The sequence below is a fragment of the Phacochoerus africanus genome, chromosome 1 (assembly GCF_016906955.1).
Source record: "Phacochoerus africanus isolate WHEZ1 chromosome 1, ROS_Pafr_v1, whole genome shotgun sequence".
NCBI classification, from domain to species: Eukaryota; Metazoa; Chordata; class Mammalia; order Artiodactyla; family Suidae; genus Phacochoerus; species Phacochoerus africanus.
In genome coordinates this window covers 202,039,349-202,063,248 of record NC_062544.1, presented here as the reverse complement: position 1 = coordinate 202,063,248, position 23,900 = coordinate 202,039,349, and the positions used below count along the sequence as shown (strand labels likewise).

The following is a 23,900-nucleotide window of genomic DNA, read 5'->3' as shown; positions in this document are numbered from 1 at the left end:
ATGCTGCAGCTTATAGCAATGCCGGATCCTTAACCCACTGAGAGAGGCCTGGGATCAAACTTGCATCCTCACAGAGACAATGTCAGATCCTTAACCAGCTGACCCACAACAGGAACTCCCGCATCTGTTTTACAGTTCTCCCAATAAGTAAATTCCCCACGTCTCCAAATTATAAAGAAAATAAACTCCCTAAGAGGTCAAGAATCATTTAACAGATCATACAGCCAGAGCATCAGAGGTGCAAACTACAGCATTCTCCTATCAAAAATAAATACGTAAAACAGTGGACTCTGGACTGGTCAGTTATCCATTTTAGACTTGAATCAAGTGGAAAATTGTCTCCACTACATCAATCACCTTCACCACCAGAAGGATAAGACAGCATCCCTTCACCTCTTGGACTATCCCTGGTCCCTCTATAAAACACTTCCCCACCCTTGTCAAAAGCTACTGCAAGAACAGATAGGTTTAACTTCGATTGATTTGCTTTTCCGATGCAATTTTCATCCACAGGTTTTCCTGGGATCAGCAATGCTGTCATCCTAAACCTCTGCAGCTCTTGTCAATTACTTAGGCAAACAACATTCATTAACATGTTGACTTCCCCATCCCTACCCAACACCAACCTTGGAGGGCTGAATCTTTGGTGACTGGGCAGTTCCTTCTCCAGCAGTTAGGACCTGTTTCTGAGGGGACACAGCTATCATGTGACCCCCTTTCACAGTCACATACTGAGGGAGTGGTGACTGGCTAGCAGCTCCTGTTGTGGGTATATGAGAGGCTTCGCCAGGTTCCTGTTTGATGATTACCTTGCAACAAATATGATAATGACACTGAATAAAGAGCCATGAAAAATGCTACTAGTATCTGAATTTATTCTGTTTATAGGAATTAATGAATGACTCCACCAGAAGGGTAAAAATAGTGCTTAAGTACAGCTCACAGTGGCTGTTTAAGGGCTTGATCCAGTGTATCTGCAAACCAAACCAACCTCATCATTTGTTTTCGACATTAGTGGCAAAATGGCAGCAGAGAGAAATGCACTATTCCGGCTCTCAGAAGTTCCCATCTTTCTGGACTCAAAGGGCTGCCCTGTGAACATCACTAAACAAGTGGAAGCATGTCTCAGAAGCTGGATCTGGTCTTAGAAATGAAATATAACTAAAAAGTTTCATGTTGTGGGGTAGCATCACCCAACATAAGATCATGTAACAAGACCACACTGACTTGTGGGATAATCCCCTCCTGAATACTCACTTTTGTGAAAGCTCCAAGGCCTCCAGTTATAGGTTTGGGGCTTTGAACTTTTGGGTGACTCCCAATTGGGCAAAGAGGTGGCATAGATGCAAACAAAGAGTCCTCCTGCTGTGTTTGTAAAAATACATATTGTACAGTTAGGATAAAGTGAGTGATTTCCAATGCTCTAATCACTGATATTTAATACAAATTTGTGACATTCTCTAGCAACATAAACAACCAAAAAACCCAAACATACACCTGCATTTTAATATTATCTTAGAAGCAAATTCAAAGTAAGGCTATTACCTGGCAAAAATCTGCCCATCTGTGCCCCATGGTATGCTGGAAAGACTCCTATCACAATACTTCTAATGTTTGATTTGTTGGCTTCATGTCTAGTCCCCTGCCAGATGCTACTAAAGGACAGGCACTGTATTCTACTTCTTTTCTATCCCTAGAGTCTAAGCACTAAATAAATAGATGAATGTAACAGATAGTTACAGTGTTTCAGCATATACACCCTTTTAATAGTACTTGCAACTTGATTTATTATTCTTACTTGGAATAAATACCCAGGATGCAAGGGGATAGTTTTCAATAAGAATTTTTAAAAGAATACAACAGGAGTTCCCATCATGGCTCAGTGGTTAATGAATCCGACTAGGAACCATGAGGTTGTGGGCTCAATCCCGGGCCTTGCTCAGTGGGTTAGGGATCTGGCATTGCCGTGAGCTGTGGTGTAGGTCACAGATGCAGCTCGGATCCCGTGTTGCTGTGGTTCTGGCGTAGGCCAGTGACTACAGCTCCAATTCGACCCCTAGCCTGGGAACCTCCATATGCCGCAGGTATGGCCCTAGAAAATTAAAAAAAAAAAAAGAACAAAAAATTTGAACAGTGAACAAAGACAACAGATGTCGAAATTCAAAATTACTGCCATCTGCCTCTAATTCTCAAATACAAAATCCAAGTCTCAGAGGCAATTTTCCATAAATAAATGTTGAGGGCAAGAAACAAAGTTAAGGAGTTCCCGTCGTGGCGCAGTGGTTAACGAATCCGACTAGGAACCATGAGGTTGCGGGTTCGGTCCCTGCCCTTGCTCAGTGGGTTAACGATCCCGCGTTGCTGTGAGCTGTACTGTAGGTTGCAGATGCGGCTCGGATCCCTCATTGCTGTGGCTCTGGCGTAGGCCGGTGGCTACAGCTCCGATTCAACCCCTAGCCTGGGAACCTCCATATGCCGCGGGAGCGGCCCAAGAAATAACAACAACAACAACAAAAAAGACAAAAAGACAAAAAGACAAAAAAAAAAAAAGAAAGAACGTTAAGACCACTGCTTAACTATATAACAAAAGATCATCAAAAACATCCAACAAGTCAGATCATATTTGGAGTTCTATATTTCAAAAGACTTCTTACCCTGAAGAAGGTGGGAGTGGGGAAAAACACATTGTGGAAAGATAGGAATTATTACTTTATAAAGAAAAATGTATAACAAAGCTGTCCAAAAAAATATACACGTCATAGTTTTCAAAGAGATACTGGGTATTCGACTAGTAGAAGTGTCGAGAGACATCTATATGAGGAAAAGATCAAGGGTAAGGTTGGGAGTTTGGAGTCATGATCTTTAGGACACTATAGCTTGAAGATTCTACTTTATGAAATCTGCATTATCATCTGACAAACTCTGGCTGAATTTGACTATATCATCTTTAGAAACTAGCAAAGTGCAGTGAGAGTGTTACCTTGACAGTAGATGTCACAAAACTACTTCCATGAATTTTAGGAATCGGGGAACCTGTTCCTTGGGAAGCCTGAGAGGCAGTTGAGAGCTTGCTGGTAGGACTTCCTGATAAGCAAGATAGATTTAAAAGTAAAATATAAACAAAATAAATAAAATGGAATTTTAGAGCCATTTTCCACCACCCTCCCCTTCTCCTGACTATTTATTGTTTTGAAGAGTTGAAAACTCATAACCATGAGACTGTACAGAAAAACCACTTAAGGATTCATCCTATGAAGCTGACCACTTTAACCGAAAAAGGAACAAGAAGCTAGTAAGGGTGTAGATGAATAAGTAAGGTAAGTAGATACAATACATTCTGTACTTATAGAGATAACATAATGTATCCCTTATGTAACAAAATGCTGTGGGTTATTTAACAATGCGCCAAAACCTATGCATTCCACTGAATGCTAATTCCCTGAAAGTAGTCTCACTTGAAGGTTATACCTATTTCAAAACACTGCCAACATTAAACATTTTAAACTCCATCAGTACAACTGCCTCTAGGGTCCAGTAAAAATAAGTCACATTATCTACAGTCAACAGTAAGTGAGGACCAAAAATGGTATTTGGTCACCTACTCCCTTTACCAAACTTGCCTGCAGAGGCTTTTGGCTGATTCCTAAAAGTAAACATCCTCAAAGGACACCTACCTGGCATCCCTAAGTGCATTCAAAAGGGAATCTCTGAAAGCAGCATTTTTTGAAAGGAGTTCCACAATTAGCCATTGTTAAAGGATATAACTTCCAAAAACTATTTGGAAAGGCCTAACATACACTAATGTGCATTAAAATCAAATAAGAAAAAAAAAATCAATGTCATTACTTTATAGTCATTTCTCTTACTTCATTTCTCTTTTTGCTATTTCTCTTAATTAAAAATGAAAGCTATAGGGAAGTTTATACTGAGGAGCACATGTTTAAACAGTTTAACTGAAATAAAATGTTAGAGTACTTAAAAAAAATGTTGAGTACTTAAAAAAAAAAAAACCTGAAAGGTATTTTGTATTTATATGAGGTTATGATGATAAAGAATAAAGACTTTTTATTCTTCCTATTATTTTTTTTTTAAATAACTAAATAACCAAACAGAGTTTGGTTTCCCTCCCACCTGCAAATTTTATCTTATTCACAGAAAAGTAAAGATAACTTTTTTAATGTCAGTGGGAAGAATATACGACTCACAAAGCTTTTTTCCCCCCACCTTGGCCTCACTTGCAGTATATGGAAGTTTCCATGCCAGGGACTGAAGCCAAGCTGCAGCAGCGACCTATGCCACAGCTGAGACAATGAGAGAGCCTGAACTCACTGTGCCAGGCTTGGGATCGAGCCTGCACCGCAGTAGCAACCCAAGCCACTGAAGAGACAACACCGGATCCTTAACCTGCTGTGCCATAGTGGGAACTCCAGTTATTCTTGCTCTAAAGCTTAATTTGAAAAAGTTAATAACCATGCTGTCCAAAAATAATGCAATCTAAATGAGAATAAAATCTACTCTTTTTTTTTATAAAGAAAATTAAATTATGCCTCACTTTCTATCTTTAGAAATTAAAAAAAAATTAAGTAAATTCCTGGAAATATAATCTTTACAAAAAGTTAATCTTCCCTCAGAGAAACAGCACTGGCATTAGTCTTGGATATTCCCTCCTCTTGTTCATGGTTGAAGATTTCATTTTTCCATTATATGGCTACTAAGTCATGCTAAGATTTCACCTTTAAAAAAGATCAAATCTTGGGGATTGCACGAACATTGTTCAAACACACACCTGCAGTAGGAGTGGTGGCTCCAATAACCTGCCCTGGCTTGTCCACGATAACATAAGGATTATTAATAACAGAACTGGTAGTGCCTTGCTTCACATGGACTGGAGTGGAAGTTGGGGTTCGAGGCAATGGCGATGGACTTGGGGTTGATATAGGGGAACCTTTATTAATAAAAAAAGAGAAAATAAACTAAACAAAATAGATATATTCAGCCCATCTAAGAGGATGCTAAAGAAAATGGAAAAGGAGCAGGGCCACCAGGACAAAGGTGACAAATTGGGAAAAGAGAATGGGACTATAGGTTTCAGGTACTGAGAGCAGCAGCAGCTGAGGCCAGGGATTAGTGCATTTCACTATCTACATCCTTATCCTTGGACTAGCAGCAGCAGGAGCAGCAGCAGCAGCAGGGAGCCTGTTAAAAACAGCTTCTTAGATCCTACCCCAGATCTACTGAATTTAAGTCAGTATTTTAACAAGATCCCCCAGTAAGCACATTAGAGGACAAAAAAAAACAGTGCTTTACATAAGTGTGGAACTGCTGAATCCCTAGGTAATAACATCTTGGGCAGGTTGCTATAATACTGTTTTCACCTGAAGACACTACAGTTAAATGAGGAAATTTACTAATAAGTCAACAGCTAGACTTAGGAGTCAAATCTTGATTTGCAATGAATATCTAATAGGGGGAAATATGAAATTTACCCACCAAAAAGTCCGTGCACAGCCACAATCCAGAGATTTATGTTCCCACAGATTATTCTCTAAGGTTACTAACAAACACACCATTAAACATCCTCAACTGTTACTGATCAAATTTGTCAGTAAATTTGTCAAATTAAAACTTCAAAACAATGTATGCATTCAGCCTATTCTGCTTCTAAAGCAGCAAGCTCCAAAATGCTTCTAAATGATAGGTAAAACTGCACATTCTTGACCTTTCACCAATTTCGAGGTCTTGGATCATATTTCTGCTTAGCTATGTTTTAACACCGAAGACCACCCCCTCATTTCAGTATTATATAGAAGCCTCCCACTGCATGGATATTTCTACTGACTCTCTTTCATGTCTTTTCTGAGGTGACACAGTCAAAACTAAAGCATGCTTCTACTAGTTTACCTAACATAAATGTAAAACTGCTGTAAGACAATGGTCAATTCAACCTCAAAACCAAGGCTCAGAACTATCTACGAAGCATAGGAATGAGTACATTTCTAGTGTGGTTAGATAGTATAAAAGATATCTCAATGCAAACCAATTCCAACCCTTGAAGCTTAACTACAAACCAAAGGACAACTAAATTTTTTCTATTACTAGTCATTCTGGTTTCCATATATAAGCCCCAAACTTTATTCCTAACTTAGTTTCCACTATATCCTAGTAAACAATTTACCTGTGATTCTAGACGAAAATTTGACTGCTTTGACTTTCATTTCTTTCCTCTTTTAAAAATTTTCTACATGAATGACTTTTTGTTTTGTGACACTTTTGTTTTGCTAATCAGTAGTGATTAGCTTGCTTGTTAACTAAACAAAAACCCTGTCTAGAAGGAAAAAAAAAAGCCATAGTACTCTGTTTTGTCATTCTGACAACTGTTACACACACTAACTGCACATATGCAATGTATACCTGAGACAATCTTGCAGCTCATGGTGATAGGCTGGAAGGATTTTCCAGGTGACTCAGGATTAGGAACTTGACTTTGCGGCACAATTTTGCAACTTGATGCTATTGGCTGAAAAGCTGAATTGCCATGAGAACAAAAGGTAACCTTCTGGGATGTTGTCATTTTGGTGGGTGTTCGTTCCACTGAAGATGGCAAAGAATAAAATGTCGTGTGTCTCTCAGCTTCAGTACTGGCTGGGAATCCTTCTTGAAATGAAACAGGCAAATCTAAGTCATCAATCACTCTGAAATCCCTTATCATTTCAACAACCATTTAAATGATTTACAAACAGTAAAATAAACACAGTTGACTGGTATTTAATACTGCTTTATGTATTTTAGGATGAAGTGTAAATATCATGCCTAGAATCATGTTTCACTGAATGTTTCTTTCAAAAAATTAGAAAACATTAACAGTATGTAACAAAACTTACGCAACTTCTTTTATATATGAATTGAAAAACTATTCAGAGAAGAGGAAAAACTCAAATGAAAGTATTCACTTAATCTAATGATGTTCTATTTTATTAAATGCCCATAAAAAAGATGCAATTGAAATTTAAAGAGTAATAAACGAGATTTTTATAAAAGAACTAAAATAGTAACATCGCATTAAAATGTAGGCTTATAAATTAAACTTACACCATTTAGAATCAATCTTATATATGTATGTTATGTAAGTGAAAACTTAATTATACATTTATATGCTTATTAAATGAAAAAAATGCCAGTCAAAATGCATTTTTGATGTTATACTGTATTTCATATAAGATTAGATACTTAATATTCAAGTTGCTTGTTCACACAGTGAAGGACCAAATCAGAAAGTCTTCCCATAACATACCAGAAGAAACCATTATATCATCAAAGAATAAAAATTTAATGCTTTTCGGTGGCTTACTTTGGTGTTCTATAAGACGTTGATAAAACTTTATGAAATAAAATTTTCTGAAAAGAGTAAAGATTTGACTATTTACAAAATAGGTCTGTGTGGGAAAGCAACATGCCTACTTACAGAAAATTTATTTTCCATATACTCAAGTCTCTGAAGACAGGAATTCAATACCAAGTAAGGGAAAAGAATGCCCCATGACTCCTGCATACAAGGTAAAATCACTTCCACACAAGGAAAAATGCACTACCTTTCTCGACGGAGCTATCAGGTACTGGGTCGTGTGACGGTTTTATCGGTGAGGAAGCCTTCACAGGGGCTGGAATGGTCAAAGGCAAAGATGGTGGGGCATCTGAGATGTCTGACTCGGATGACCGAGGGTAAGCAGAGTCTTCTCCAAGAGAATGCCGGTGGAGCTCAACATCCACCACCTACACAATCAGGCAACAATGGGCTCGTGAATCCATCATCAACATCACAGAAAGCCCCAAACCTGTCTCAGAACGTGGTACTCTAAGAGGTGGAACAAATTACAAAGGCAACTTCAATCTCATTAAGGATTTATCCCTGAATGTAATCTAATCTAGTTGAATAGATAACTCAATGAAACCAATCATAAAACTGGGGTCTTTCTAGTTAGTGTCTCTGCTGCTTGGAACATTCTTTCCCCAGTCTTTGCCTGGCTGCTTTTTCTCACCATTAGGTCTCAATCAAATGCCATCTTCTCAGAAAGGCCTTCCTTAACCAACCTAGCCAAAGCAACCTCCTTGTCCCCCAGCTACTTTCTTTACAGCACTTATCTGTAAGTGAAATTACCTATTTGCTTCTATATTTACTATATATCTTCTCCCAGTTTTCAACATAACCAAGAATATAACTCCTTGAGAGTAGTAGCTACTCTCATTTGTTCATTTCTATATCCTTAGTGCCTGAACAATGCCTAGCATCAAGTATGTGATCAATAAATATCTTCTGCCATAACACAGCACATTTCCCTAAAGAGAGGAAGGTTTAACTTAGCTAGTTCTAATTATAATGGCTACTGCTGAGATATCACAAATACCAAAAAGGGAGAGGGGTGGTTATGGGGTGGGAAAACAAAGTTGAAGGTCCTATACTTCCTGATTTCAAAATTTATTATTATAAAACTATAGTAATCAAGAAAGTGTGGCCCTGGCATAAATACAGACAAAGAGACCACTAGAACAGAATATACTACTCTTACATACATGGTCAAATTATATCTGACAAGGGTGCCAAGACCACTGATGGGAAAAGGACAGTCTTTCAACAAATGGTGCAGAGAAAACTGGATATCCATATGCATTCAAATGAAAGTGGACCTTTACTTTACACCATGCACAAAAATTAACTCAAAATGGATCAAAGACCTAAACATAAGACCTAAAATAATAAAACTCTTAGCAGAAAATACAGGAGCCAAGTGTCGTGACATTGAATTTGGCAATGATTTCTTAGATATGACACAAAAGGTACAGATAAAAGAATAAACAGATAAATCTGACTACATAAAAATCTAAAACTTCTGGGCATCAAAGGACACAATAACAAAGTGAAAAGGCAACCAGCAAAATGGGAGAAAATATCCGCAAAAAATATATATGTTAAGAGATTAATATTGATAATATAGAGAGAACTCCTAAAAATCACCAAAACCCCAAACAACCCAAATAGCTAATAAACACATGAAAAGATCCTCAACATCAATAATCGTTACAAAAATGTATACCAAAACCACAATGAAATACCACCTCACACCCAGTGAACAATATCAAAAAAAGAGAAAATGAAAAGTGCTGGCAATGATGTCAAGAAATTGGAATCCTTATGCACCGCTGATGGGAATGTAAAATGGTGCAGCTGCTATGGAAAACAGTACAGCGCTTCCATAAAAAATTAAAAATAAAATGACCAGGAGTTCACACTGTGGCATAGCAGGTTAAGAATCTGGCATTGTCTCTGCAATGGTGCGGGTTTGATTCCTGGCAGGGCACAGTAGGTTAAGGATCCAGCATTGCTGCAGCTGTGGCTCAGACTCAATCCCTGGCCCAGGAACTTCCATATGGCGCAGGAGCAGCTGAAAAAGAAAAAAGTAAAATAAAATAAAATGACTATATGAGCCAGCAACTCTACCTCTGGGTGTACACCCTAAAGTACTGAACACAGGGACTCAAAAAGACCCATGTTCTTAGCATTACTATTCACAACAGCCAACCAAAATGTAAGCAACTCAAGTGTTAACTGACAGATAAACGGATGAACAAAATGCAGCGTATACATACAACAGAATGTTAGCCTGAAAAAAGAAATTCTGAAACATGCTAAAACATTGATGAACCTTGAGAACATTATGCTAAATAAAGTATGCCAGTACAAGCACACAAACACTGTACAATTGCTGAAGTACAGTGATACCTAGGGTAGTAAAATTCAGAGAGACAGAAAGTAGAGGGGTGGTTGCCAGGGGGTGGGGGGAAGAGGGTGAGTTAGTGTAAAAGGGTACAGATGCGGTTTTCCAAGATGAAAAGTGGTTTTCTGGAGATAGATGGTAGTGACAGCTGCATGAAAATGTGAATATATTTAATACCATTTAACACTTAATGGTAAATTTTATCTGTATTTTAGCACAACTTTTAAAAGGAACAAAAAAGGGGGGAGATAAACTTCTTTTAAAAATTTAGCTCTATTTTTTTCCTAATTAAAAATGAAGATTAATTTTCATTCTATTTATTCCTAAATAATGCTATAGGAAAAAAAAACCTACCGTCTCTGCTCCAAGAGTCTGTAAGCCAGTGTAAGTTCTGTCCAGCTATTGAAAGACAAAAGCAAGAGCATTAAGTTTCACTATGCTTACCAACAATGCTTAGGATACAATCTTATCTAAAACCCCTTTTATTACAAGTATTCATACCATGAGATCTACTTTTTCATAATGTAAGCTATCAACTCATAACTTTAATAAAAAACCTCGATTTTATGAGAGAAAATCTGAGGAAAATAAATAAAAATCTCAGATATATAGGTAGGTATTATAAAGACAGGGTTATAAAAATATACATGCAATGTGATGACACAATTATATTAGAGTATATTTAGTAAGCCCTCTTAAAAAAAAATGAATGAAAATTTAGGCAATACTAATCACTTCCAGTATATTAGCAACATGGATGATTTATCTTAAAGGAGACAAAGGAGTATAAACTGAGGGAATGTTAATAATATTTTTAAAAAGTTTATGGAGTTCCCCTCATGGCTCAGCGGAAATGAATCTGACTAGTATCCATGAGGACGCAGGTTCCATTCCTGGCATTGCTCAGTGGGTTGGGGATCTGGCATTGCCATGAGCTGTGGTGTAGGTAGCAGATGCAGCCTGAATGTGGTGTTGCTATGGCTGTAGTGTAGACCGGCGGCAATAGTTCTGATTCGACCCCTATCCTAGGAACCTCCATATGCTGTGGGTGTGGCCCTAAAAAGACAAAACAGACAAACAGTTTACTATTACATACAAGGAGGTTAAGTCCTTATTCTTATACTTTAATTTATATCCTATCAGTTTATTTTATTTTGCCTGTGCCCATGGCATACAGAAGTTAATGGGTCAGGGATCGAACCCATGCCACAACAGTAAGCCAATCCACAGCAGTGACAATGCTCAGTCCTTAACCACTGGCTACTAGGAATTCTGCCTATCAATTTAAGAAAAGGATTGTGGCAGCCTACCAATACAAACCTAATACAATAAGATCAACATGTAAAAAATTATTAAGTTGGTTAGAAAGGAAAGGAAGGATGGGGGGAAAATATGAAGCCAGGGATGTTGGTAGATAGAAAATTCTAAAGACGTGCAAGAGGTAGGGATTTCAAGTTTGGCTGAGTTCCGTAGCAACCAACACAGAGAAGACAACTCAATGGAGACCTAGTGTTCATAACAGAAAAGCCAATACATATGTAGAGGTATTGTGGCCCCATGGAAGAGATCTGGAGTTTTAATACTTAAACTTTCACCAACAGTATGACTGTTAAAAACATACATGCAATTTTAGGCTACATCCACTTTGACATTCTCCAGAGCATAGAAATAACAGTTTCTCTGAAATCTGCACTGGTCTATGTTTTACACTAGGGACCACATTTCAAGAGAACACTGACAAAAAAGAACTATTATCAAAATGGCGAGAGGAACTGGAAAGAACAGCATAAAAGAACTGTTACAAGAACAGGTTTTGGCTGGAGAAGAAATGATTTAAGGAGAGACATAAAGGCTATCATTATTTTAGAGTTCTTACAAAAACAAATCAAAGCTTGTTCTTTGCTACTCCAAAAATCAAATCAGGATAAATGAGATCAGGTTCGGTGTGTGTGTGTGTGTGTATAATTTTAGGTATATTTATGAGAGAAACTTCCAAAACTTTATTTACTAAACAGATAAATGGATTGTTTCGGGAATTATTCTGCTCTATGGTGATGGTTGAGGAGAGGTTAGGTGACTCTTAGGGATGCAGGATAGGGGATTTCATCCTGGAAATTTAAAATTTTACGGAACTCTTAACCCTTAGAGTACTCAGAATTTAATGTAATTACTACAGTATCAAGTATAAGTTGTTAGACACTACAGAATTTCAGAACATAGAGGAATCACTATGGACTTTAATAGCCAGGAAAAGTTACATAGGAACCTGAGGAATGGAAAGAATCCACACAGGCATCCAAGGAGGGGAAGAGCATAAAAAAAGACATGAGAGAAGGCCCATAGCATTTCTGAGACACAAACAGGCTGACCTGGCTGGAGCAGGAATGTTCATGCAGGGGATTAGTGTGAGATAATTTAGGGGAAGAATGCTGAGTAAAATGTGAAGAGTCTTGAACAGTACACAAGGGAGTCTGAGCTTGAATAACAGGAATGCAATCAGGGCTTCTAGGAGAAGAACAGCGTAATAGTTCTCCTATTTTAGGAAGACTAATCTGATGGTGGTGTGCAGAATGTACTGAGGGAAAAGGAGAGAGACTGGAATTAGAGAAGCTAATCAGGAAACGGAGTAGAATAACAGCCTAGTAAGAGTGGGAAGGGAGAAGGGTAGACTGTAAGAAAAATTATGAAGAAAAAAATACCCTGCAACTGAACAAATACGAAGAACACAGAGAGAAGAATCAAAGGTGGTTCTCAGGAGTTAACGCAGAAAGAGCAAGAAAAATGATACTCCAGTATAAGGATCAATGGTCACCACAGAGATGCTTAAGTTCTCAAGGCCAATCAACACATAGTAAGTAGTGAAGTGAAGAAAAACCTTCTAAGAACTATTTTAAATATTTTCATTTAAAATCAACTGTTCACCAGGAACTCTAAATGATAAGGACAACACAGCATGTATAAAAACTATGTAAACAGGAGTTCCCGTCGTGGCTCAGTGGTTAACGAATCTGACTAGGAACCATGAGGTTGCGGGTTCGATCCCTGGCCTTGCTCAGTGGGCTAAGGTTCCGGCATTGCCATGAGCTGTGGTGTAGGTTGCAGACATGGCTCAAATCTGGTGTTGCTGTGGCTCTGGCGTAGGCCAGCGGCTACAGCTCCCATTAGACCCCTAGCCTGGGAGCCTGCATATGCCGCAGGAGCAGCCCTAGAAAAGGCAAAAAGACAAAAAAAAAAAAAGGAATTTAAAAACTATGTAAACAATTCACTTTATTTCAGGGATTTAAGGCTGGGCTCAGCACAATATAAGACAGTCTGTACACTCCTTAAAATAAGTTAAAAGGGAAACAAAACTATTTTAGACCTTCCTCTAAGTAAGTAGGAACATATCCTGCCCTTCACAACAAAGTAGCTGTATGTTTTTTATTTGGTTTCAGTTCTTCTCTGTGGTTGTAAATAAGGCAATCTTGTTTTACAGTAATCTCTAGAAAATAATTTAAATATGAAGTTAAGCAGTGCTGTCTTCCACCAATGAAGGGCAAATCTCAGCCTGTCTTGAGGTTGAAAAAGGTGCATTAGTAGAAAAGGAATGAAAAAGGAATTCTGAAAATGTACTCAGATTCATTTGGGAGAAATTAATGGGAACAAAGTGGTAAACCCACAGAGCAAGGGCACTTTGGGAGAAGTTCAATATTGGAATCGTATCTTAACAGAGAGAAATATACATGAGACTACTACAGAGAGGGCCTAGGGGAATGCTAAAAACAATGGTCTATTTTCTAACTATGAAAGTTAAAATATGTTTATTATATAAAATTGGAAAAGAAAAAAAAAATCACAGAAAAAAAGAGTAGGAGAAATTGTCCACAATATCATTACTTCAATTACCTTAACATTTTAGTATACTTCTTGTTTTTTCCCACCTACTGAAAATCTCAGGTGAACTCATACTAAACATATAGTTTCATACTTTGTGCTTTTCACTCAGTTTTTCCCCATGTTACAGAAAACACTTTGTAAAGTAAAATTTATATTGGTTATAAATTTTATATTGGTTATAATAAACTATGCAGATACATCAGTGAAAGATTTTTAAAGTATTACAACCTATGTTCGCCTCTGTCTTTATCCTTAGGAGATAGACAAGGCTAATTACCTGTTCCTCTTTTATAGAAAAGTAAAATGTCAAATGTATAATATAATTAAAAAGAAAAAGGTTTCAGTTACTTAGCCCCAAGTAACACAGAAACAAGGAGCTCTGATCAGAGATTCAAGTCTTCTGATTATCTGACCTTTTTTTTTTTTTTTTGGCTTTTCTAGGGCTGCACCTGAGGCATATGGAGGTTCCCAGGCTAGGGGTCCAATCAGAGCTATAGCTGCCAACCTACACCAGGGCCACAGCAACTCGGGATCTGAGCCACGTCTGCGACCTACACCACAGCTCACAGCAACACCAGATCCTTAACCCACTGAGCGAGGCCAGGAATCAAACCCGTAACCTCATGGCTCCTAGTCAGATTCATTAACCACTGAGCCACAACGGGAACTCCCTATATGACCATTTCATCTTCTTAAAGAATATACATTCTGCCATAAGGCTACCCTTCCCGCAACCTTCAGAGGACGAAGAAGTGTAGCAATAAGCAAAACACACTCAAAGAGATTCATCTTACTTTCACTATTCCTGGTCACTTCTCTCAGAAGACCTAACGTAATATTCCAAGTGCCAGGTGAAAAGGGATACTTCACTTCTGAGGAGAAATGTCTTGTTACAATACCTTCAGATTATGTATGATATCTATCCGCTTGTTCTGGCTGTCCTTAAAGTGAACTTGAACTCTGACAGGAAACTCACCCCAGCCTCTCCTGGTCAAGTGAAAAGGAGGTTCTCTAGGGAAAAACAGATATTAATGTATTAGTCCATATTTATGCTGTCTTTCTAGAAAGGAAAGTTTTCTCATAATGGATAAGTTACAATATCACATCCTTCCAGTAATTATTTAGATTGCCTCACTTGGCGCTAAATCAATATGCTGAATTTTGCTAAACTGTTAAACTATCAAAGAAAAAATTCAACTCAAACCTACATTAAACTTTCATCTACTGACTACTTAGAGCTCAGACACTTATACCATATAATCCATTGTCCTTATTTTCAAAGACAGGGAACTAAGGTGATTTCATGAATGTCACAGTACTAAAGGATCTGGTGTTGCCATGAGCTGTGGTATAGCTTGCAGACTCGGCTTGGATTTAGTGTTGTGTTGCTGTGCTGTGGCGTGCGCCAGTAGATGCAGCTCGAATTCAGTCCTTAGCCTGGGAACTTCCATATGCTGCAGGTGAGGCCTAAAAAGCAAAAAAAAGAAAGTGTTATGTGATGAGTTTTTAATCTCACTTTTGGTAAATCTGATGTTTATCATCAATAAAAATGATTATTTTTAACTGATTCACATGCTTTACAGTAAATAAAATGTTTTCCTAAGTTAGTGCGCTTTTTTTCCTACTATTTAAGGGACTTTCTTGCTGGTCTGGACATTAAAACATACATTCTTTTTTATTATTTACATTTTTATAGACATAGTGATTTTTACACACGTCTACTATTTCTTACCAAACTCACTAAAATATTTTTACTGAAACATGGGCTAACTTGGAGTTGGGATATCTAAACTCAGAAAATACTGTTACTTTATAAACGGTCTTTCAACTATAAAATCTTGTTATGATTCCAAGAATTCCAGTAAATAATCAATTACTATAACTTAACTACAGTAGGAAAGTAGGGCAAAGAAGGATTCATTGAAAAAGTAACCTCTGAGTTATGTCTTGAAGGATAAACAGCAGACCTTAAGAAAGACAGCCATGGTGCATGTGTACGTGCATGTACGTTTGCATATGTGCATGCACGTGTGTAAGTGAAGAAGACAGGCAACAGGAAGACAGCAAAGAAAACCAGTCTAGGTCACCAGAGGAATTCTAGATGAGGTAGGTAAGCTGTACTGGGCACTTCTGAAAGATTCGTGAATTGGGTAAAGACTGAAACAAAATCACAAACAAGGTCTTTTCAACACAAATGTTTGAGAGTCTAAGAATGAAACTGCTCCTTCATTCTCTACCAATCAAACTCTACCATTAGAATAAAAGAGAATACAAATTTCTGAGGTTCTATCCAGTGAAATATGTCAAGAAAATGAAGGAAGTTTTGTAAACAGTAAAAGAAAAAAATTTTTGTTTGTACTGGAAAACTCCTATACTAATTGATTCTCCTAGGTAGACAGGATCAAAAGATCCAGTATCATAAAAAATGTGAAAATTAACCATTAATTCAATAAAATTTCAATCCACAACTTGACACTTAGATTTTAAGTAATCTGGAACAACATATATACTCAAGAATGGGCAAGAAAGAAATTGTAGAATAATAATAATCAGGGGAAGATATGCTACCAGCTATCAGAATATGCTATAAAGCAAAATAATTACAATAGTATAATACTGGTACAAGAATCAAAATTATTAACAATATCTAGGATTCATGTTTAAGTGGGAATTTAGTGTGTGTTAAATGTAGGGAAAGGTACAGCACAGGGAACTCTACCCAATATTCTAAGATAATCTATATAGGAGAAGAATCTGAAAAAGAATGGATGTGTATATGTTCACTGAATCACTTTGTTGTACAGGAGAAATTATCACAACGTTGTAAATCAACTACACTTCAATAAGATTTTAAAAAATAAAAAAAAAATGTAGGGAAAGGATGGATCAGCTGATAATTGATGTATGTATAACTATCTCTATGAAAAAGATAAATGTACCGTACCAGTTATAAAAAAAAAATCTCATTTCCAAGTATTCCACTTTCTGGCTGACTCCCATCTTTCTAGCTTCATTCCTAGTCCAGCTATTTATTATTTGACCCCACATAGATTTCCATTTCTTCCCATACTCATTTTCACTACCCATCACTGCTACTATATAATCTGCTCTCCTTACTCAGCATAGATTCAATGGTATACCACCACTACAACCTCATTGTTAAAGTGAGCAAATCAATGAACTGGGAGGCCAGGGTTTTGGATGAACTGTCTATATGCAGGTCAAAGTCCTTAGAATGACAGCAAGATTACTGTCAGAGGGAAAAATCAATACATTAAGTGCTTAAACTGTTTTTGAAAGAGAGAAGCAGAGTTCCCTTCGTGGCTCAGCAGAAACAAATCTTACTAGTTGCCATGAGGAGGCAGGTTTGATCCCTGGCCTCACTCAGTGGGTTGAGGATCCAGTGTTGCTGTGAGCTGTGGTGTAGGTCGCAGACGCAGCTTGGATCTGGCATTGTTGTGGCTGTGGTGTAGGCCTGTCCTACAGCTCCGATTTGACCCCTAGCCTGGGAACCTCTTTATGCTGAGGGCACGGCCCCCCAAAAAAAGAGGAGTGACTGGGAAATCAGCATATGCCTGCAAGGAGAAGCAGCAAACCTTATGATGCTTCAAAAGAGTTGGGCTTTCTAGGGAAAGGAATTTGGGAAAAGGTCTGAAAGCCACGAATATGAGCAAGAAAGACATGCGCCCCACCACTAGACCCGATGGCACATGGTTTGTAAGGGAGAAAAACAGCTACCACTAGAAAGTTTTCTCAGAAGTGGTGTTCCCTGGAGACAGCCATGTTTTATTTAAGAGTCAGGGGTGGAGAGAATGTTCTGAAGAGAGTTGAGGATATAGGAGATTTCGCTGATAATAAACCACAACCACTTCTGTAATACATTTATATAATGAGTGTGTACATCACATAAAGATGTAAAGAATATGGAGTTTCCTTTGTGGCTCAGTGGTTAACAAACCCAACTAGGATCTATGGGAATGTGGTTCGATCTCTGGCCTTGCTCAGTGGGTTAAGCATCTGGCCTTGCTGTGAGCTGTGGTGTAGGTTGCAGATGCAGCTCATCTCCCCTGTTGCTGTGGCTGTTGCATAGGAAGGCAGCTAAAGCTCCAATCTGACCCCTAGCCTGGGAATCTCCATATGCCTCAGATACGGCCCTAAAAGAGCAAAAAAAAAGTAAGGAATACACCTAAATGAAACAACTTTCAGAACAGTATATATATTATCATTCCACCTCTACAAAATAACAAAAAAAAGCTCAACAATTATACTATGTTAATAAAGGAAAAGTATCATCAAGGGTTTCTTCTGCAAAAGAGTGAGATCATGTGGAACTTTCAACATTAAATATTTCTGTAATGTTAGAATTCTTTATTTAATTCTATTATATTCTGGTAATCATAGAAACAGTAACATTTTGGGAGCTCCCCTTGGAGCAGCATGTTAAGGATCCAGCATTATCTTTGCAGTGGGCTGGATTGCTGCTGTGGCGCAGGTTCAATCCCTGGCCTGGGAACTTTCACATGCTGAAGGCTTGGCGGGCCCAAAAAAACAAACAAAAAACAGTAACATTTTAATATTTATCTCTATCTATATAAACAAGTTAAGGTATTTCCAGAGGCAAGTAGAATCAGTTAACATAATTCATATGGTAACAACCTTATAGGAGAGGACAGTGCCTGTTTAGTGAGATGGAAATCTATAAGAGGGAATCACAGCTAAAATTATATTGTGACTAAAAGCCGAAGCTGAGTAAATTATTAATAATTCAAGAATTATGAGGGAGTGTCTGCAAGTTAAATCACTTTTCTTTCACTTCAATAAACTTGTATTTCTTAGGTTTAATAACTCAAGTGTGCTCACCTAACTTCCACAAGGTCATTTGGTTTATAGCTGGGATGAAGAAAGAACCAAACTTTCTTGACAAAATGATTAATGCTAGGTTCTCTGCGAGACCCTCGGACATATACCATCCACTTGTGAGTCGACTGGTCATTTTCTTCTCTCTTATCAGGAGGTATATACCTAGAGTAGGGAAAAAAAAAACACCTTGACATTTTTTTCCTAACAAGCCAATTAATTACTACTTAAAACAAGATTAAAAATCAATTTACACAAAGAAAACAGGAAAATTTACATACATGTGAAGATTAAACATCATGTCACTTACCAACCAATAGGTAAAGAAAGAAATCAAAAGAGACCTGGGACAAATGAAAATGGAACTGCAGCATACCAAAACTTAAGTGATGCAGCAAAAATAGTCCTAAGAAGGAAGTTTACAGTGATAAATGCCTACGTCATGAAAAAAGAAAGATCTTAAATAAACAACCAAACTTTACACTCCAAGGAACCAGAAAAAAAAACAGAGCCCAAAGTTAGTAGAAGGAAGGAAATAACAAAGATCATAGCAGAAATAAATTAGAGATTAAAAGCACAATAGAAAAGATAAAAGAATCTAAGTTTTTTGAAAGGATAACTAAGATAGACAAACCCTTAGCTAGACTTACCAAGAAAGGTGAGTGGGAAGACTCAAATAAATAAAATTATAAAGGAAAGAGAAGACATTACAACTAATAACATACAAATATAAAGGATCATAAGAGACTATGAACAATTACGTGCCAACACAATGGACAACTTAGAAGAAATGAATAAATCCTAGAAATATACATCCTACCGAGACTGAATTGTGAAGAAACAGAAAATCTGAACAGAACAATTACTAATAAGGAGACTAAATCAGAAAATAAAAATCTCTCAGAGTTCCCATCGTGGCTCAGCAGTAACGAACCTGATTAGTATTCATGAGGACATGGGTTCAATCCCTGGCCTTGCTTAGAGGATTAAGGATCTGGCATTGCCATGAGCTGTGGTGTGAGTTGCAGACACAGCTGGGCTCCCGCATCACTGTGGCTATGGCACAGGCCAGCAGCTACAGCTCTGATTCGACTCCTAGCCTGGGAACTTCCATATGATGTGGATGTAGCCCTAAAAAGACAGACAGACAGACAGACAGAAAGAAAGAAAGGAAGGAAGAAAAGAAAAGAAAACAAAAACCTATCAACAAAGTAAGTATCAGGATCAAATGGCTTAAAGGGTGAATTCTACCAAACATTTAAAGAATTGATACCAATCTTCAATCTCTTCCAAAAAACAGAAGAGAAGGGAACACTCAACAAACTCATTTTACAAAGCCAACATTACCCTGAAAACAAAGCCAGATAAGAATATTGTGTAAGAAAATTACAAGTGAATATCCTTGATAAAAGTAGATGCAAAATTCTTCAACAAAACATTAGCAAACAGAATTCAACAGTACATTAAAAAGTCATACAACATGATCAAGAGGAATTTATTCCAAGCATGCAAGGATAGTTTGATACCCACAAATCAATCAACATAACACACCACATTAATGAAGGATAAAAATCATATGGTCATCTCAGTAGATACAGAAAAAGCATCTGACAAAATTCAATATCCATTCATGATTAAAAACCCTCAACAAACTGGGTATAGAGGAAGCATACCTCAATATAATAATGGGCACATATGACAAGCCCACCAACATCATACTCAATGGCGGAAAGCTGAGGGCTCTTGCCTCCATGATCAAGAGCAAGACAAAAATGTCTACTGTCATCACTTTCATTCAACATAGTATAAGAAGTCCTAGCCAGATCAATCAGACAAGAAAAGAAATAAAAGGCATCCAAACTGAAAGGGAGAAGTGAATCATCTCTATTTGCACACAACATATCATACACAGAAAAACCTCAACACTTCACCCTAATAATGCTAGAACTAATGAACAAATTCAGTAAAGTTGCAGGGTATAAAATCAACGTTAAAAAATCAATTGTTTCTATATGCTAACAACAAACTATCAGAAAAATAAATCAAGACAATAATTTCACTTACAACAGCATCAAACACAACAAAATACTTAGCAATAAATTTAATCAAAGATGTAAAACACCTGTAGACTGAAAATTATAAGACACTGATGGAAAAAACTGAAGAAGACACATATAAACAGATATTCTATGTTCATGAATTGGAAGAATAGTTAAAATGTTCATACTACCCAAAGCAATCTAGATTCAATGTAATTCCTATCAAAATTCCAATGGCAATTTTCATAGAAAAACAATCCTAAAATATGTACGGAACCACAAGAGATTCTGAATAGCCAAATCAATACCAAGAAAGAAGAATAAAGCTGGAAGCATGACACTTCCTGATTTTGAATTATATCACAAAGCTACAGTGTTGTATTAGCATAAAAACAGAGCCATAAATCAATGGAACAGACTAGACAGCCCAGAAATAAACCCATACTTACTGGTCAATTAATTTACAACAAAGGAGACAAGATATACAATGGGGGAAAGATAGTCACTTCAGTGATGCTGGGAAAACTCAAAAGCCAAATTCAAAAAGAATGAAACTGGACCTCTACCCACATCATACACAAAAGCAACTCAAAATGGATTATTAAGTTAAATTTAATACCTGAAACCATAAAAGTCCTAAAAGAAAAGAGTAAGCTCCTTGACACTGGTCTTGGCAATGATCTTTTTTGGATTTGACACCAAAAACAGAGGCAACAAAAGCAAAAGTAAACAAATGGAACTATATCAAATTAAAAAGCTTTTGCTCAAGAAAGGAAACCATCAATAAAATTAAAAGGAAACCTATGGAATAGGAAAAAATATTTGCAAATCATGTATCTAATAAAGAGGGTTAATATCCAAAACATATGAAGAACTCATATAACAGCAAAAACCAAACCAAACCCAAAACCACACAACTGATTTATAAATAGGCAGAGGAGGCATTCCCACTTTGGCTCATTGGAAACGAATCTGACAAGCATACATGAGGACACAGGTTTGATCCCTGGCCTCACTCAGTGAGGGTTAGGGATCCAGCGTTGCTGTGAGCTGTGGCGTAGGTCACAGATGTGGCTCAGATCTGGCATTGCTGTGGCTGTGGTGTAGGTCGCAGCTACAGCTCTGATTTGACCCTTAGCCTGGGAACCTCCATATGCTATGGGTGCAACTCTAAAAAGACAAAAAAATAAATAATAAACAAATAAATAAATAGGCAGAGGAACTAAGTAAACACTTAGTTTCCATTGTGGCACAGTGGGTTAAGAATCCAACTGCAGGAGTTCCCTTCATGGCCTAGTGGGTTAAGAACCCAACACAGTATCTATGAGGCTATGAGTTTGATCTCCGGTCTCGCTCAGTGAGTTAAGGATCGGGTGTTGCCACAAGCTGCAGCATAGGTGGCAGCTGCAGCTCAGATCTGGTGTTCCTGTGGCTGTGGATAGCAGCTGCAGCTCTGATTGGACTCCTTGCCCAGGAACTTCCATATGTTGCAGGTTCAGTCTTAAAAAAAAAATCTGACTGCAGTGGTTTGCGTCACTGCAGGGGGCGGTTCAATCCTTGGGCCAGCACAATCGGTTAAAGAATCTGGCATTGCCACAGCACAGCTGTGGCTGAAGTCAATCCCTGCCCTGGGAACTTCCATATACCGCAGGTGTGGCCATAATAAAAATAATAAATAAATAAATAAACACTTTTCCAAAAAAGACATACAAATGGTCAATAGGTACATGAAAATGTGCTCAACATCACTAATCATCAAGTAAGTGCACATCAAAACCACAATGAGTTATCATCTTACACCTGTTAGAATGCCCATCACCAAAAACATGAAATGAATTCCCTGGTAGCTCAGTGGGTGAAGGATCCACTGTTGTCACTGCTACGGCTCAGGTTACAGCAGTGGCACAGATTCAACTACTGGCCTGGGAACTTCCATATACCGCAGGCGCAGCTCCCGCCTCCCCACCCCACCCCAAAAGAATGTAAGACATAAGAACGGTTGATGACAACATGTAGAAAAGGGAACCCTTATGTACTGTTGGTGGGACTGTAAATGTAGCCACTATGGAAAACAGTATGGAGGTTCCTCAAAAAATTTAAGACTACCCTGTTTCTGTGTATATATGCAAAGAAAGAACACAGGGTATCAAAGACATACCTGCACTACCATGTTCACTAAAGCATTATTTACAATAGCAAAGGCAGGGGAACCTAAGTGTCCGTCAAGAGATGAATGGATATACACTATAAAGCTACAGTAAGCAAAATAGCATAGTACTGGCATAAAAGCAGACACATACAGATGAACAGAACAGAGAGCCCAGAAATAAACCCACACTAACTGGTCAACTGACCTACAATAAAGGAGGCAAAAATATACAATGGGTAAAAAATAACTTCTGCAATAAGTGGTGTTGGGAAAACTGGACGGCTGCATGCAAAAGAATCAAATTGGACTTTTCTCATACCACATACAAAAATAAATTCAGAATGGATTAAAGATTTAAATGTGAGACCTGAAATCATAAACCTCCCTGGAGAAAACATAGGCAGTATGCTCTTTGACATCAGTTTTAGCAGTATCTTTTTGAATATGTCTTCTTAGGCAAGAGTAACAAAAGTCAAAATAAACAAATGCGCCTGCATTAAACTAAAGATTTTGCACATCGATGGAAACTATCAACAAAACAAAAAAGCAGGAGTTGCCTTTGTGGCTCAGTGGTAATGAATCCAACTAGCATCCATGAGGAGGTGGGTTCCATCCCTGACCCCGCTCAGTGGATTAATGATCTGGTGTTGCCAAGAGCTGTGGTGTAGGTCCCAGACTTGGCTTAGATCTGGTGTTGCTGTGGTGCAGGTCCCAGACTTGGCTCAGATCTCGTGTTGCTGTGGCTGTAGCTAACAGCTACAGCTACAATTCGAACCCTAGACTGGGAACTTCCACATGCCATGGATGAGGCCCTTAAAAAGACAAAAAAAAGTGGTTTTTTTTTTTTTGGCCACACCCATGGCATGTGGAAGTTCCTGGGCCAGGGATCAAACCCGTCTGCAGTTGCAACCTGCACCACAGATGCGGCAACATCAGATCTTTAACCCAATGTATCACATGGGAACTTCCTAAAAATGATTTAATTGAAGTATAATTGAAACTAATATAATGTTAACTCAATTATACTTCAGGTAAAAAGAATTTTTAAAGAAATGGATGAAGATATAATGACACACACACACACACGGGAATACTAATGTTATTTTTCTTTTCACAGCCATACCTGTGGTATAGGGAAGTTCCTGGGCTAGGGGTCAAATCAGAGCTGCAACTGGGGCCCACACCACAGCCAATCCACACAGGATCCAA

The 23,900-nt window shown here is 37.8% G+C and overlaps 1 protein-coding gene across 4 annotated transcripts in view; it reads right to left on the bottom strand.

The window, feature by feature from the left end:
• The window catches only part of YEATS2 (YEATS domain containing 2), a 104,068-nt gene that overhangs the window by 44,096 nt on the left and 36,072 nt on the right, over window positions 1-23,900 (bottom strand). For 3 of the 4 annotated variants that reach the window (XM_047787542.1, XM_047787559.1, XM_047787551.1), the window contains exons 7-15: window positions 18,507-18,668; window positions 14,546-14,657; window positions 10,125-10,169; window positions 7,590-7,770; window positions 6,412-6,654; window positions 4,787-4,945; window positions 2,981-3,084; window positions 1,258-1,365; window positions 627-809 (exon numbers count right to left, since the gene is read on the bottom strand). In XM_047787542.1, coding sequence (XP_047643498.1) covers window positions 627-809; window positions 1,258-1,365; window positions 2,981-3,084; window positions 4,787-4,945; window positions 6,412-6,654; window positions 7,590-7,770; window positions 10,125-10,169; window positions 14,546-14,657; window positions 18,507-18,668 — 1,297 coding nt within the window. The remainder of the gene's footprint in view (window positions 1-626; window positions 810-1,257; window positions 1,366-2,980; window positions 3,085-4,786; window positions 4,946-6,411; window positions 6,655-7,589; window positions 7,771-10,124; window positions 10,170-14,545; window positions 14,658-18,506; window positions 18,669-23,900) is intronic. The other variant, XM_047787566.1, reaches the window with a different exon arrangement.